This window comes from Notamacropus eugenii, chromosome 5 (assembly GCF_028372415.1).
Source record: "Notamacropus eugenii isolate mMacEug1 chromosome 5, mMacEug1.pri_v2, whole genome shotgun sequence".
Taxonomy (NCBI): Eukaryota; Metazoa; Chordata; class Mammalia; order Diprotodontia; family Macropodidae; genus Notamacropus; species Notamacropus eugenii.
This window is the reverse complement of record NC_092876.1, coordinates 319,679,305-319,695,595: the sequence shown is the minus strand read 5'-3', so window position 1 is coordinate 319,695,595 and position 16,291 is coordinate 319,679,305. Positions and strand designations below refer to the sequence as shown.

Below are 16,291 nucleotides of genomic sequence, written 5' to 3'. Positions count from 1 at the left end.
AAAGTGAGCTTGAAACTTCTGTTTGGTTTTACCCTGTTGCTGAAAATGATCTGAGTCCTCTTTCCCACGTCAGACAGTCTAATCTGATTACCAGGACTGAATTTGTCTCTGTTGACTGAGGATCTTCCGAAGCTCACCTGCGTTGTCCTGAATTGCCATGATCTCTGTATCAGCCTTAGGCAGGGAGGCTCCAAGAGTGCTGAGCACTCCAGGGAAGATGTTTTTCTTTTTCTTTTTACTAAATTCCAAATATCAGCTTGTTGTCTCGTCACTTATCACTTTTTCCCCTAAAGCTGAGCGGGGTAAAAGAATTTCAGCTAACTTATTTCTGATTAAGATTTTATATATTTGCATAATTTAAATTTATACAGCAATGGCCTCTAAGGAGTTTACACTTTCTTGAGAATTTTTTTAAAGGTTAATCAAATCCTACAAAGCAGGTAGGAACAGCCATTATTTCAGGTGGAGCCATGGGGCTTTATCCCAGGGTATGAAATTTATAGGGCAATGTTGACTGGCAACACTGTCCAGAGGAACTTCTTATCCTGATAGCCCTGGCCCCATCTCCAAGAAGGAGAGCAGTGAGTTCCTTCCACAGTGTGTCTCCTCTTCCTTCAACAAGATAAGATAGAAACGTCCCTGTGTCTTGGGGTGGACCTCCTTCTTCAGGACTACATGCTTGCCTCTGGTGCACACATTGCTAGGTGGATCTCTACATTAGTGTTTCTATTTTATAGTTGGAGGCCCAGATTGGGTAAATGATTTGCCCAAAGTCACACAGTAAATCCTAGGCTGAGGGACCCTCCTGAAACTTCAGTCTGTTTGGTACTTGTTATCCTGTGACTTTGGAATGAGTAGCTATTTCTTCTTCTATGTCTCAATGAACTTCTGAATTTGGGGCAGCAGTGACTTAGTGCTGTTCATGAGGAGGCCAGGGTAGAGTCTTTGTGTAGGTCTCATCCTGGGGGATACAAAACATGAATTGTACAGGGGAGTCCACATGGAAGAGTCCACTCCCTGCCCCCCCACCTCAGCTTGGGGTCATATTGATAAGGAATCCTTAGAAAAGCATAGTGCTCACTCTCTACCTCCACTCCATGGAATTGGGAAGGGAGGCCCACCCCATCGGAGAAAGGATATCAGCAAAGGTCTGACAGGCGACGTCCCTAAGGTCCACATTGGCATGGACTCTCTTCAGTAGTGGTTGTCTGAGGGGCTCCCAGGAATGCTCCCACAGCTGGCTCTTACCCCGTGCCTTGGGGAACATGGCTTTGTTGATAGTTTCCTTTTCGGGGAGCCTAGATAAGGAGAGAAGCTTGGTTGTGGCCTAAGGACTCTTGTCAGGGAGACCTCTCCACGATGGAATCAGTCAGTTGGAACAGCAGGGTCAAGGCTAGGGCTAGAGGGAAGGAATCCTAAAGCTTAAACAGGTCTAAGCAGCCAAGTTAGCTCAATGAGTCTTTACTGAGTGCCTTCTCTTTGTCAGCCCCATAAGAAAAACTTGGAAAAAGGGAAGGTCACCAATTTATGGGGGCCAAAGGTATTTAGTTTTGTCTCATTCACTACAAATTTCTTTTTTTCTCCCTTTTTCTCTATTTTTTTTCCCACCATTGACTTTTTGATTCTCTCAGACATTTCCTTTTCCCAGACTTTAGCCAGCTAATGGTTCTCTCTCTTTCTACCCTCCCACTTACCTCCAGCCCAACCCCTGTTGTTGAGAGCCCTTGGACCTAATGAAATATCCACAGATTGACCCCACCTGCTTCATTTTACAGCCTTATATCTTTCAACTCCCTGCTCAACTACACTATGTACCCAATGATAAGAGAGTGGCTAGCCAAATGGTGCTGTATGGAAGTACTAGAATATCATTGAGGTGTAAGAACTCAGAGTCACAAAGGACTTCTATAGAGTGATGAATACAGAAGAAAGCAGGGTGAAAAGAATGATGCTGACAACAATGTAAATTGGGGGTTCTTGACCTGGAGCATATGGGTAATTTGGGGGAATGGTTTTGAACATAGATAAAAAAAATTATATCTTTATTTTCACTAACCTCTAACTGAAATTTAGCATTTCTTCTATTATGAAACAAGCATCATTCTGAGGATTGTTTTCCTTTTTAATTAGATGTGTTTTCTTTCATGCATTTCAAAACAATTTTCTGAGAAGGGGTCCATAGGCATGTCCACTTGGCAGACTGCCAAATGAGTCCATGACACACAAAACAGTAAAGAACTCTTGAAGTAAATGTTCATGGCCTTAAATGGCAACAAACTCATGCCAAAGACAATGGACCACACTGGCACCAAAGCACTGAAATGTACGTTCACATTTTACTTTTTTTGGTGATAAAATGATGGGTACTATCAGTTGTAATCCTTCTTTTGAGCAATTTTTCTTTCTTTTTCTCTCCTTAATAGAATCTTATTTTTTAATTAAATGTAAAGAGAGAGTTCAACATTTATTTTGTGAAATTTTGAGTTCCAAATTTTTCTTCCTCCCTGCCTTCCTTCTCCCCTCCCCAAGACAAGCAATCTAATATAGACTGTACATGTACAATCATATTAAACATATTTCCACATTAGTCGTGTTGCGAAAGAAAAATTGGAACAAAAGGGAAAAACAAGAAAGAAAAAATTAAAAAGTGAAAATAGTATGCTTTGATCTTCATTCAGACTCCACAGTTCTTTCTCTGGCTGTGGATAGCATTTTCCATCGTGAGTCTTTTGGAATTGTCTTGGATCACTGTCTTGTTGAAAAGAGCTAAGTTTATTATAGTTAATCCTCATTCAGTGTTGCTGTTTCTGTGTACAATGTTCTTCTGGTTCTTTGAGCAATTTTTCTTAACTGTTCTTGGGGGATATACTTTGTTGAGTGGCATTAGTTGCATGTTTCTTGGGATGTGTCTGCTGTCAAAGTAAAACTATTCACAAAAGAAAAAGATGCTGATGGAGGCTGAACTACGGAGCTTCTTTCTTTGGTTGTCTAACTCCAGGGCTAGGTTTCACCTGTTCGTGAGGGTAGAGGGTAGGGTTACCTAGCAGTATTACCTGAAGTATTCATAGGAATACTCCTCTAGTGTGTATGGCTTTTCCTTCAACTCTTTTTCTTCATACTTTTGTGGCTGTGCATTCTGGGTGGCCAGTTTCCGATCCTCAGGGGACATTGCCAACAGACTCTAGAAATACAGATACCCAAAGGATAACAACATTCTCCCTTCATGCAACAAACCTGAACCCCAACAAAGTTCTACCCCCCAACTATACACTAAATGCTTGAGGCCAGGTCTAGAGGAAGGGCTCTTCAAAGAGGAAAACACCTGTCCATAGTCCCAAGCTTCTAATCTTTCCCAGCTGATGACATAGGTATGAACTGAGCACAAAATACCAAGAAAATATTAGAGAAGAGATAGTGTGACCTTTAGTTGAGAAGCTCACATCCAACCTAAGTATTTTCTGTTTAGTTACTCAGATTCCTCGTCCAGTCACCGCACATAGCCAAATGATTGCTAGGTTCTGTCTTTTTACATTAAAAGCATCTCCTGTATACACATCCCCTTTTCTCTACTCACACAGGCACACTCTGGTGGAGACCCTTATCACATCCCACTAGCAATAGGCATCTAGGTAGTTTGCTTTCTTCATCGCTCTCTCTGCTCCACTCCATCCTCCTAGCTGATAGTTCTTAAAGCACAGATCTGACTTTGTCATCCCACTCAATAAACTTCTGTGACTCTCTTACCTCCAGGATAAAAAAAAAAAGCCCTTTCCAATCTAGCCCCTTCCTATCTTTCCAGTCTTCTTCCTGGCTGGGCTCTATGCCTGGAATGTTTTCTCTTACCTCTGCCTCCTGGATTCCTCCAAGACTTGGCTCAAATTCTGCCTCCTGTTGAGGCCTTTCCCAATCATCCCAGCTGCCAGTGCCATCCCTCTGAGATTACCAATCTATCACGTATGTATCTTGTATCTAGGTAACTGTTTGCATGTTGTCTCCTCTTTTAAACTGGGAGGTCTTTGAGGTCGGGGACCATGTTTTTGTACTTAATAAATGCTTTTTGATTGATTGATGGGTTGGTGAAGAGCTTCTTTCTTTAATCTAATTGACTTCAAACAGCAAACTAATTACTAAAAGAAACAGGCCCTCACACACATAGCTCGATAGAGTCAAATGCATATTCCATGTGCAAGGCCATCCTCTGGGTGATTTTCACTTGCTGCCCTCTTGAGATGAAGCCCTAGAACTGGCCATGCATGTGAATTCTGTCCTGTTCCTGAAGACCTGATCTTTAAGTATTTCCTGACCTAGAATTAAACTCTCCATCACTTCCACACTAGTTTTTTTTATACTTGTAAGACTAACAGGTCTACCACTAACTCCTTTTACCACCATGTCAGTGCCTTTGTACTGGCTGGCCCCTCCCTGCCATCCACCATCCCTAGAATATACTCTCTCCTCACCCCCATCGTTTGGAATCTGGGGTTTTCTTCAAGGTTCAGCTCAAATGCCACCTTGTATGTCAGCCTTTTCCTCCATCCCTCCTTTTACCCCAACCTGCTAGTACCATTCTCCCAAATTACCTTCTATCTATTTTATATCTACCCATATGTATATGATGTCTTCCCCAGCTGGACTGTAAACTCCCTGAGGGCAGGAAATTTTCAGTTGTGTCTTTGCAGCCTCAGAGTTTAGCATAGTAGTTAAATGTTTGTTGATGGATTGATTGACTACCCAACTCTGGAAGATAGGGTAGTATAATGAATTCTACTTTTCCATACTATGGCTAGAAAATTTACCTCTTTCCTCTCCCCATCTTGCATATGCTACAAGTTGCCAAATATTGTCCATTTTATCCTCATAATCTCTTTTCCATCTGCTCCCCTTTCCATTTCCTACTAAACTCCCCATTCTTTTTGTTCATAGGCAAGGTAGGTGGCAACAACTTTAGTATGGGCCCTTTCCATTTCTCCTTTGGACTAGAGCAATAACCTCCAGTAACCTCCCTGTTCCCAGGATGCCCCCTCTTTAGTCCATCTTCTTATAGCTGCTGAATCAATACTCATAAAACACAGACCTAACAATGTTACTCCCTACTCTGAAATTTTCAATGGCTTCCTATTGCCTTGAGATAAAAAATACAATCCTCAACCTGATATTTAAAGCCCTCTCCAACCTATTTTAAACGCCCTTGTTTGGCATTTAAAGCTCCTCTCAAATTGCTTCCAGTTTGACTTATTATATCCTACTCGCCTTCATACTCCCAAGGTCCAGCTAAACTGCCGTTCTTCCAGTGCCTCTCTTATGACATTATGCTTCCTTCCATGCTTGTCATGCTCTCTTTACTCCCATCCATCTTAGAGCCCCTAGTTTCTTTCAAAGTTAAGGTACCACCTTCTATGGCAATGCTTTTCCAATTCCCCGGTGGAATTCCCCATTGATGTAATAACCACCCTCCAAAGACTTTGTATTTATTTTGTATAGGTTCTTGTTGCCTCCACTAATAGCATATAAAGTCCATACTGGCAAAGATTCTTCATTTTTGTCTTTGTGTTCTTAATTCTTAAATCCCAGATTCATAGTAGGTGCTTAACAAATGCGATTGATTGAGGGATTAACATACTCTCCATTAATAACAGTTCCTAAGTCCTCCTGATCTGCCTGTATGGTAAGGGATAACTAGAGTGGGATCGCTCTAAAGGGTTAAAAATGTTATGCCATTACATTGTTTTTTGGCAGAGGGATGAAGGTACTGGATTTAAAGTCAGGAGAGTCTGGTTTAATTCTCCTCCATTTGCTAGCTGTGTGATAACAGGGAAGTCACTAACCTCTCTGAACTTCACTATCCTAATCCGTAAAGTGGGGATAACAATACATAGTGTTCTCTATATTCTTATCCTTATGATGTATTTTTAGGGGTGAGACTGGGGGTGGTGAGCACTGTAGAGGAGGCAGGAGCTTCTTCAAGGGAAGAGAACCCTCAGCTGTGGTCTTCAGATCTCTAGCCATCACTGCCCAGCTCTGCCCTCCCCACAAGAGAAGGGTTAACCAGAGGTAAGTGGAGCCTCAGAGGAAACAGAGGCCTCTTTTCCCATCTTCACCATGAAGAAAAGTCTCTCTAACCATTGCTCAGAATACCACCTTTGCCTCAGAATTCCAAACTAGGAAGAGACCTCTAGAGGTCATCCTATCCAGCCTCCTGTTTTCAGACCAGTGAACGAGAGGGAGTGGAAAAGACAGACCTCAAGTGACATGAGTTTTAGGGCTTTAGTTTCCCTAGTTGCACTGTACAATCATTTCCCTTCTCTGCATTTGCTTTGGTTTCCTTGTCTGCAAGAAAAAGGAGACCTAAACTAGATGACCTTGAAGGTCCCTTCCAGCCCCGGTATTCTATGATCTATGAATAATAAAGATATTTAGGACAGTTGACTTTTTTTGTCCCTTTTGCTTTTTTTAGACCAGCCACTTTTATACTCTTCTGCAATTCTAGGGCATGCGAGCTCAGAGACCTCAGGGCTTTTGATCTTGGAATTACTGGGGCTGAACAAGAAAGACTTTGACCCACGCACAAGTCAGAAAGGAGTGTGGAGGCTTCCCCTGACACAGAACCACTCTCTCCTCCTATTATGTGGCAGATAGTGGTCTCTGTTAGGGGTCGGGACAGAAATATCTACCAGGAGTGGTAGGAAAGGTGTTGGGGAGAAACACAAGACTGGGGACTTAGAGAAGTGCCATAAATCTATGACAAAAAGGGATATAGTTCAGATCTTGCCCACAGGTGAAAAATAGCAGATAGTTCTGCTTTATATTTAGTTCTGTAGGTATCATTACCATCATCTGCGGGGTAGGCTTCACGACGGTGGGGATGATATAGATGTCTTCAATGGATACTGCTCCAGTCTTGTCTGTCCTATCATTGTGGGCCAATATCCAGTTGTCGTTAGGTGCTATCCCTTCATCTTTAGTCAGGATCAACAAGTCTCCTTTTTTATACATCAGAATGGTGGGGTCATCTGGAAGGCAAAAGATAAAGGCAGGGGATTGTCTACCAGGAAAGGTGGGCCATGCCAATGAGGCAGGAAGAATAAGTAGGAGGGGAGGGGGATTTTGCTAACACATTATCCCTTGGCCCTGAAAATTGAGCATTTAGTTATTTTTGAGGCTCAAAGCCAAGAAAGACCCGAAGAAGAGGAGACAATAGTGACAATAGTTTCCATCTGTTTGTTTGGGACCCCTCTTCAGAAAGGATGGAGCTATCCTGGTTCTCATTTTACCTCTTTCCTACAGTGCTAGGAGTCTAGAGATAATCTTCCACAGACTCCATCTCTGAACCGTCATCATGCTGGAACCATCATCATTACCTTCTTCAAAATTCACCTCTCCTAAGCAATCTTTCTTCACTGATCCCTTCCTTCCTTTGCAGTCCATGGTACTTCCCCAACTATATTCTAGGGTCTCCTCTTTGGACCTCTTATAGGCATTCTTATAGGCAACTAGGTGTCACAGCATATAGAAGCCCTAGCTTCGGAGTCAGAAAGACCTACCTAAGTTCAAACCTGGCCCCAAACACTTACTAGCTGTGTGACCCAGGGCAAGTCACTTTACTGCTTCCTGCTTCAGTTTCCTCAACTGCAAAATGGGGATAATAATGGCCAAGAGTTGTTGTGAGGATCAAATGGAATATTTGTAAGGTGCTTTGTCGACCTGAAATTGCTACATGAATGCTGCTGATCAGCTACACGTACAAGTGTTTTATTTCCCCAATTAGATAATAAACTCTGGGAAGAACAACATATGCTTCTCTTTTATTGGATATTGGAACAAGAGTTGGTGACTGAGGAGGAGAGGTTATTAGTGAGAGGGAGAGTTAGGAGTCAAGGATGGCTCTATTGTGAACCTTGGTTGCTGGATGGATGTCAGGAAGGAAGAAGGAAGTCAGGAAGAGGAGTAGGTTTTGAGGGGTGGAAAGATAATGAATTTTGTTTGGGGCATGTTCAGTTTGAGATGCATAGGAAACATACAGTTGAAAATGTCCAAGAGGCAGCGATGGGGGTTGGGAGGGGACAGAAGCTGGAGTTCAGATGAGGAACCAAGTCTAGAGAGGGCCAGTAACTTGCCCAAGGTCCTACAGCTACTGAATTAGTGACAGGACTGGAATCTGAAACCAGGCCTTCTGACTCCCATGCCAGTGCTCTTTGTGCTTTATACTAGAGGCGGACTGTTCCTTACTCTAAGCATCAACTCTATGCTCTGTCCTGATGTTGTCTGACATTGCTTGATGATGACTTTTGCCACAGAGAGCCAGGAGGAAGGCTGAGGTGAATTCAGAGAAAGCTGGAGGGTGTGGCTGGTTCCAAGAGATGCGTAGGCACTAGAGGATTGAATGTAATAAGTCCAGAGGATTTTTTGCCCAACTCAACCCCACTGTGAAGTAGAAGGCAGGTTCTCTGAGTATAGGGGCTATGTTGTCTTTGCATCTCCAGTGCCTTACACATAGTAGGGACTTAATCAATGTTACTTGATTTGAATTTTTAAATTGACCTCAGACTGGCCCAATCCCAGAGCCTAGTCTTTCTCTAGACACCTTCAGACTTCAACACTCTAGTTATAACTTTTTTCCTCTGGCCCTTTATATATCCATTAATTTTATTTGATTACTGACATGCTTCTGGCACTTGTCTGGTCAGGAACTTTATGATTGTTGATTCTCTCCCCCCATCCCACTGTTACCCCATCCATCCCTTCCCCACCACCCAATCCCAACCATCCAGCAAACTAAGATGACATCAACCAACATTGTGGAATCATCGGTCCATTATAGAGCCTGCCTCTGCCTGGCACCTCACACCCCTGCTTAGCACCTTGCCCCTCTCCCCTCTTCCCTGGAACTAGGGTACCTGTAGATTTCTTATCTCTTGTGGCCATAGCATACATGGATTTCTTCTTCAGACCCTCCAGGAACATGGCTATTAGCTCGGTGATAGCCACACTCTCGCTGGAGACAAACACATACTCTTCTGTATTCAGGGTAGACAGGGTGAAATTCTGCTTAAATACCTGGGGTGCCCTGTGGATGAGAATGCTGGTTATCACTAAGGCCCAGCACTAACCCTTGCCTCTGAGTTAGAAAACTGTTCTCCATTATCCAGTCTGAGTATGTGAATGATTCAATCTATGGACTTTCCTGAGACTGGATCATTTTATTTGCAGATTGACCAGACTATGAATGGTTTAAGCCTGGCTGTTTCTACATCTCTTTACAGTATTTAAGTTATTTTCTGCTTCCTGTGATAAAGGAAAGGAGAAAAATGAAAGAGGAGAAATTTTTATTCATCAAAATTGGCAGCCTTACTTGAAAAAATTCTGGTCAGAGATATGGCAGAAATGTTCAGCTAAAATGGTGTTAGAACGGAAGCCAAAAGGTAAAGGCAAAAGACACAACTTATAAAAGCAGGAAAGAAGGAAAGTGTAGGTGAAAGAACACTGGGTTTGAATCCTGGCCCCCTGGCATTTACTATGTGACCATGGACAAATGCTTTCATCTCTTTGAGTCCCAATTTTCTCATCTATAAAATGGGGACAATAATAACTTTACTAAATACACATAATCCCTTGACTCTTGGGATGCTTCCTGGAGAAGGTTGCCATAGAGATGTCAGACTCCAGAAATGGCCAAATAGATTCGGCCCCATTTGGTGACACTTTTGATCTAATGGGAAAGAGAAGTTGGAAGAGTTTGTCAACATTCAACACACTTTGGTTAAGTGCTTACTATATTCCAGGCACTGTACTAAGTTCTCTTCCATCTTGGACATCATGCAGGATAAAAAACTGCAGACAGGGCCAACTGTATGTGTGTGATCTAATAGCTAACATCCCTATTTTATGGATGAAAAACTGAGGCTGACTGAGGCTAAGTGATTTGCCTAGGGTCACACAGCTAGTAAATGTCAGAGGCTGGATTAGCACTTGTAGCTTCCTGACTCCAGGTCCAGCATTCTGTCTACTGCCCCACCTAGTTGCTTAGTGATCCCTGGATCTCCTTCTTCCTGGACTCAGAAGAGCTGCTACTGCAGAATTATGGGATGCTTGTTAATGGTGCCCATCTGCTCAGTCGGGAGGAGATAGAGATGGGATCCTCTTGGTTGCTGCCCACAGCATCTGTTGTATCATATATTATTTACCTCCCGATCAGGTCTCCTCTTATTATCATATGTTTGAGTGTAAACAAAATATTTTAGTTGTATGATTGATGCCAGCACAAATGGAGATTTGGAAAGAAGTTTTTCATATCTTTAAAGTGACAGGAAACATCATCCCCCTCCAGTACAAGCTGAGGTATCTTTTAGGGAGGCGGATGTTGGTAGATATGTATTCTGTTTGGATTTCTTACAAGCAAGAGAGCTATTTTATAATCATATCCCCCCACCCCCCTCAGTGCCTCCATTCAGAGACAAACCATTGAGTGGGAGCATCCTCTGCTCTCCAGACTCTCAGCACCCAATATTGCTACAACTGTCCTGAGCAGGAAGGAAGTTCTGATCAATTTCTTTACACTGAAGTGTTAGAGACTGGATATGTTACCACCCCCTCCTAGGATGTATGTGTTTTAATACAAACCTAGAAAGAATAGTGGTTAGGTGAAAGAAATGAAGCTCAGAGGGCAGATGGATAATTATTGTGGGATGGCAATAGGGGTGGTGGTGGTTCTGAATACTCCTCTGCGATGGAAAGCCCCAGACAGAAAAAGGACAGTACTCCCAGCTGATCAACAGGTTTCTCTATTCAGTTTCTACCTCTATCAATTCTGATTTATCCAAGGAATTGAGAAAGTCGATGCCCCTACCACCCCTGACCATTAGGCCCATTCTAATCATAGAATGATAGGATTTTAGAGCTGGAAAGTACCTGAGAGTTCATTTAGTCTGGGGCTCTTGTGGGCCCCTTCTCTGGTGAGTTCTTTCCCTAACCTCCACTTTGGGAAAGGGCCCCAGAATCATTCCTGATTCTCCCAACTGAAGTGCCTCCTTTTCTCCCCACCCCACCTTTCAGCTCTCCTTTTATGTATTGCTTTCCTCCATCAGAATTCAAACTCTTTGAGTGCAGGGACCATCTTTCTTTTAGCTTGTCTTTGTGTCTTTAGTCCTTAGCAGAGTGCCTAGCATATAGTAAGTGTTTAATAAATGCTTACTTATAGACTAATCTAGTCCAATTCTTTTATTTTACAACTAAGGGAACTGAGGTCCAGAGAGGTTAAATGTTTTGCCCAAGGATACATAGGTAGCCATGCCACTCCAGAGGGCACATGGCAGGTAAAGGCCTCAGGGCACTAACCTGTTGGTGACTATGCCAATAACTTCAGGGAAAGTCAGATCCAAGAGTTTCTTCTCTGATTTGTCGAGGAAGCAGATACCTTTCCAGTTAATGGCCAAAATCAGCTGAGTCTCGTTCAGACTGGGCCCTGGAAATGGGATGACATATTCTTTATGAACATTAGGGGATGGTGCCCTGATTCAGTCTTGCCCCATTTCCCCTACTGTTTTCCCCTTCTCAATTAGCTGCCATTACCTGAAATTTTGGTAACTTCAAAAAGCTTAGAGAATAGTAGAGGCCATTGGAAACAAACCTCAGACACAATTTGTTCCTTCACCGATAGTGGAGAGGAGAGATTTTGGATATAGGGAGCCTAAAATGGAGAAAACATCTTCTGTGATACCCAACAGAGGTACTCTTGTCCGTACTTTCATTCATACACTCAGTAACTCATTTATTCAAACACTCATTCATTCATTTAACAAATATTTATGGGATGACTTTTATGTACCAAACTCTCTGAGAGACACAGGCATTTATTAAGCGTCTATTGAGACCTTGTATATTACAAATAGGTGTCAAGATATTTGGAGACACCCTGTTTCCCAGAGCTAAGGCCCAGCAAGCAGCCTGTGCTCTGAGCTTGGCATAACAACAAACCTTTGCCCTCTGGATGATCTCACCCTCTGACAAAGTGTATTGTTTTGACCAGCACTAGGTGTTCACTGAGGGATTTGTGACTTTTATATTAATCAGTGGCTATTTAGATTGTGGAAGCTCCCCCTATTTCCCAGGGACCTGAGAGCCAATGTGCTACAGGCTAAAACCATCCATCAAATTCTCCTGATATGCTAACAATTCCTGAATTCGTGTGCTTGTGTAACCGAACCAGATACTGCATCCCTGTTCCAGACATGATAACTCTGATTCTGTACCCTATTGAAAAATTAGAACACTCAGTGACCCTTAAGACTTAAGAACTTAAGACTTAGGAACTTAAGAATTGTTTGCATAGGACCTAGGAACACTTGCATTGTCCATGCACGAGCCTGCTGTGGAACTGCTAAGAATGACCATGTCGTGCTCCAGCCCACTTGTGGGTTTTAATGCATAGAAGACCTTCCTTTGCCCCAGAATATTAAGCCCTCCTCAGGAGGTGGGGCTTCTGCTTGCAGAAATTTCTGTTTAATCCCTGATATACTGGCCTCTGGCCTGCTCTGTTCAGCTCCAGCCGTTCCCATGTTAGAGGCCAGTTCTGGTCTGGTTGACAATAGGAAAACTCCCTTAAGGGGCCATATAAAATCCTTTATGAAGTTTCCCTCCCTGTAACGTACAAAGTCATAATGGATGCTTAATAAATGCTTGCCTCTCTCAGAGTCTTTGATACATAAAAGTCATTTTATAAATATTTGTTGAATGAATGAATGGTTGAATAAATGTATGAATTTCATCTAGCCTGTAGAACAAGTGTCAAAAAATACATCATGTCTTTTACTCACAAAGCTACAACACAGATTTTAAAAACCTTTCATGCCGGCCTGAGAAGGCCACAAGACAAAGATCTTAGTCCATGAGATTCCTTGTACCCACATATTCCATCTCTGTGTATACCTCCCTTTCTTTGGGTTTTGCTTTGCCTGGTTTGTCCTCAGGGTTTTGCTTTTTCTGTTTTCCTCCCCGAGATGTTGCTGTATACCTGATCTCTGTGTTTGTACCTAATTCTCCCATTTTGTATGCTTCTTTTCCCTGTATTTCTCTTTTTCTCTCACACTTGACTTTTTTTTCCATCCTTGTCTCCTCTTCTTTTCCTTCCCTTGAGTTCTATCTTCCTTAGAAAAATATAACATATATTACATGTTATGCTTATTAAACAGAATCTCATGTTTTCTATTCTTAATTGTAGAACTACACAAATGGAACATTTCACTCTCATGTTAACCTTGAGTTATGCTTCCCTTGTATACTAGTGCCTTGGAAAAAAGTTCCTTATTGCTTCTCTAGGAGAGCTAAAAATGGTGTGATCCCTGCTCTCAATATGCTTCCTATCTACTACTATACAGTTTTTTTCTCATGTACAAAATACTCATGGCATTTCAGAGCTGTCCAGAGTTCAAGTTCATTCAAGAGGAAAAGGAGGTGGTTTTGTTGTTCAATTCCTTCAGTCATATCTGACCTGTATGACCCCATTTGGGTTTTCTTGGCCAAGATACTGGACTGGATTGCCATTTCCTTCTCTGGCTCATCTAGAAAATGAGGGACTGAGGCAAACAGGATTAAGTGATTTGCCCAGGGTCACACAACTAAGAAGTGGCTGTGGATTTGAACGCAGGTCCTACTGACTCCAGGTGCTTCTTATCCACTACACCACCTAGTTACCCCTAAGGACAGGGTCAGTCCCAAATTTGGGGTTAGCCCCAAATTAGAGATCCAAAGGACTATAACTTGCTCACCTGGTAAAGAGAGTCAAATTAGAAACAGCCCTTTGTTCAAGCTTAAATCTATTTCAATATTGCATCTCTTAAACTTTACCTTACTTTAGACCATATTTTTCTCTTTTGTCTGTAAAGTCCTGACTTGGTAAAACTTCTGACCTGTACTTTCAGGTCTTGAACACCCCTCCTGCCTCTTGGTTACTTCATCTTAGTGGTCTTCATAATAGGCTCTATTCCCATGAATGAAATAGGATTACCTCCTGTTCATTCAATGAGATATCAGCACTGCAGACCTTGCTACCCAGGCTAAGCTGACCTTTCAGTATTGGGGCTCATACTATGGAGAACTCTTGGCCATAGCTGTCAGATAGGCCCAGGTGAGTCTGAAGGACACAGTGTGTGTTTTTGTACTTCATTGCCAAAGAAGACCATGCCATCAGAGACATGATGACATGATTTGCACTTGGCTTTGTTTTGAGTGAGGAGGGCTGTGCAGGTCACCAGCCTCACTTCTCCTCCAGAGCCATCTGAATCCAGTGACCAGATATTCATCAAGGTGACTGGAGGTGACCCAGGATGAGGCAACTGGGGTTAAGTAACTGCCCAAGGTCACCCAGCTAGTGAGTGTCAAGTGTCTGAGGTGAGATTTGAACTCAGGTCCTCCTGACTCCTGCACTGGTGCTCTATCCACTGCACCACGTAGCTACCCAATTTTATGCTTCTCTAGCAGACAAAAATGATACCAGAGATGTTCACATGGTTTATATTTTTCTTCACCTTCTTTGTTGCTATAACTGGTAGCTCCTGGATTTCTCTGGCCCACAGGAATCTCTCCCCTACTCTGAACACATATATGCTTGTTACATCATCTGTTATTTAGCTGCCACCCTTCACTGTAAGCTCTTTCAGGAGGCAGACTATATCACACTAGCAGGTGTTAAAGTTGGAATTGCACGGAGAAGAGCTGGTTGCCATCTGGAGGTTCTGACCTTTGCACAGGCTGCAGTCACAAGGTTGACCCACTGTTCCTGTGACTTTGTCTTGAGTACCTTCGCAGGGATACAGAAGGGAAGGGTCTTCTGGATGTCACTGGCCCGAACGCAGCTCCCAAACTCAATATAGCAGTATTTTGCTGCCATCTCCACCAGATCCTCCTCCTGTAAAAGTTCAACTGGTCATAGGTAGCCAGATGGGGGATTGGGGACAAAGGGTTCTTTGCCCTTTAAGTTTTGCTCTCCTTTCCTTTTGGGACCCATGCTCAGTTCAACCCAGTTAGCTGCTCACCACTACTTTCTGCAATCAGTCCTGGGTGTACTTGATTCTTACAGAAGAAGAGAATGAAAATAAGTAGGGTGGGAAGAAAGCCCAGAAAAAAGCATGGGAGGTCATTTGATCCATCCCCCTGCCTCTTAGTAGGACCATCCCCTCTTCTAAACAATCTCAGACAGAAAAAGACAATGTGTTAAATAGGACCCCCAGTTCAGGTAGCAATCGCTTCTGAAAGACTCAGATGCATTTTGAGTCCTGATTCAAACCTAATGATGACCCCATAATTGTTTTGACCCTATTGCTAGTGAAATAAAATATATTGGTGCTTGACTAGTTTCAAGTACCAGACATATTTATTTGACCAGCTGCTTTCCCCATCTATGAAGACTAGATAACTTAATATAGCCTCTACTGGACTCTCAAGGCCCTCTAAAATCTAGTTATGGAATCATGAAGTATTAGAACTCAAAGAATCTTTGTCATTATCTAGTCCAACCCTTTGGCTAAGAGAGAGGGAACGGACTATCAGATAACACATGGCAGGGTAAAGTTAGAATAAAGATTAGATCTGAGACCATCCAAATCAGTTTCCCACACTCGTCCAAACTCCTGTTCTAGTCAGGCCAGTTTTCTTACCATGTCCATGCATCATGTTTTGTTCTCATCTTCTGGGTCCTAACTTACATCATTTTTTCTTCTGCCCAAATTTTACCCTGCCTTAAGACCCACCATGTTCTACCTTCTCCATGAAGTGTTCCTTGATTATTCCAGCCCACACTGATTATGAGCTTCTACTGCACCTGTCATTGGAATCGCATGATCTAACATTGCTTTACTAAACATTGTTCACTAAAGTTTCTTGTATGTCTTGTCCAGTTTCACCCAGCAGCAAATTGGCCCATCTAACAGTGACACTGTTCCCCAAGAGGAATGAGCCTAGTTGAGCCTCCTGTTCAGCTGAGATACCAGCATTTGTGGGGTGGCAGCTCAGATTAGCCACAGAGTCCCTTGTCCATCACTGACCCCATGCTTTGAAGTCAACTTTGGAAGATTTTTCAGAGAAAGAGAGGACATTGAGGCCCTCTTGTTTTGGCGTTGCAAACTCCTTTGACCAAATATATTCCCTACATATATATCCTCTTAGAGGTGTGTCCACTCTTCACTCTCCTCCTCTGACTCCATGTGTCTTTGTGGGAGAGTGCACCCCAGATTTTTTTAGGGGAAATGCTTTGTTATTACTGTGGCTGCTATGCCATTGGAGTTCATGTAGTCTCCTGACC

The 16,291-nt window shown here is 42.7% G+C and overlaps 1 protein-coding gene across 1 annotated transcript in view; it reads right to left on the bottom strand.

Moving 5' to 3' along the window:
• MYO7B (myosin VIIB) overlaps window positions 1–16,291 on the bottom strand; it is a 177,891-nt gene that overhangs the window by 22,904 nt on the left and 138,696 nt on the right. The window contains 7 exon segments of the mRNA XM_072615741.1: window positions 1,141–1,298; window positions 3,054–3,181; window positions 6,829–7,010; window positions 8,895–9,064; window positions 11,332–11,458; window positions 11,566–11,683; window positions 14,732–14,899. Of these exon segments, the coding sequence (XP_072471842.1) occupies window positions 1,141–1,298; window positions 3,054–3,181; window positions 6,829–7,010; window positions 8,895–9,064; window positions 11,332–11,458; window positions 11,566–11,683; window positions 14,732–14,899 (1,051 nt within the window).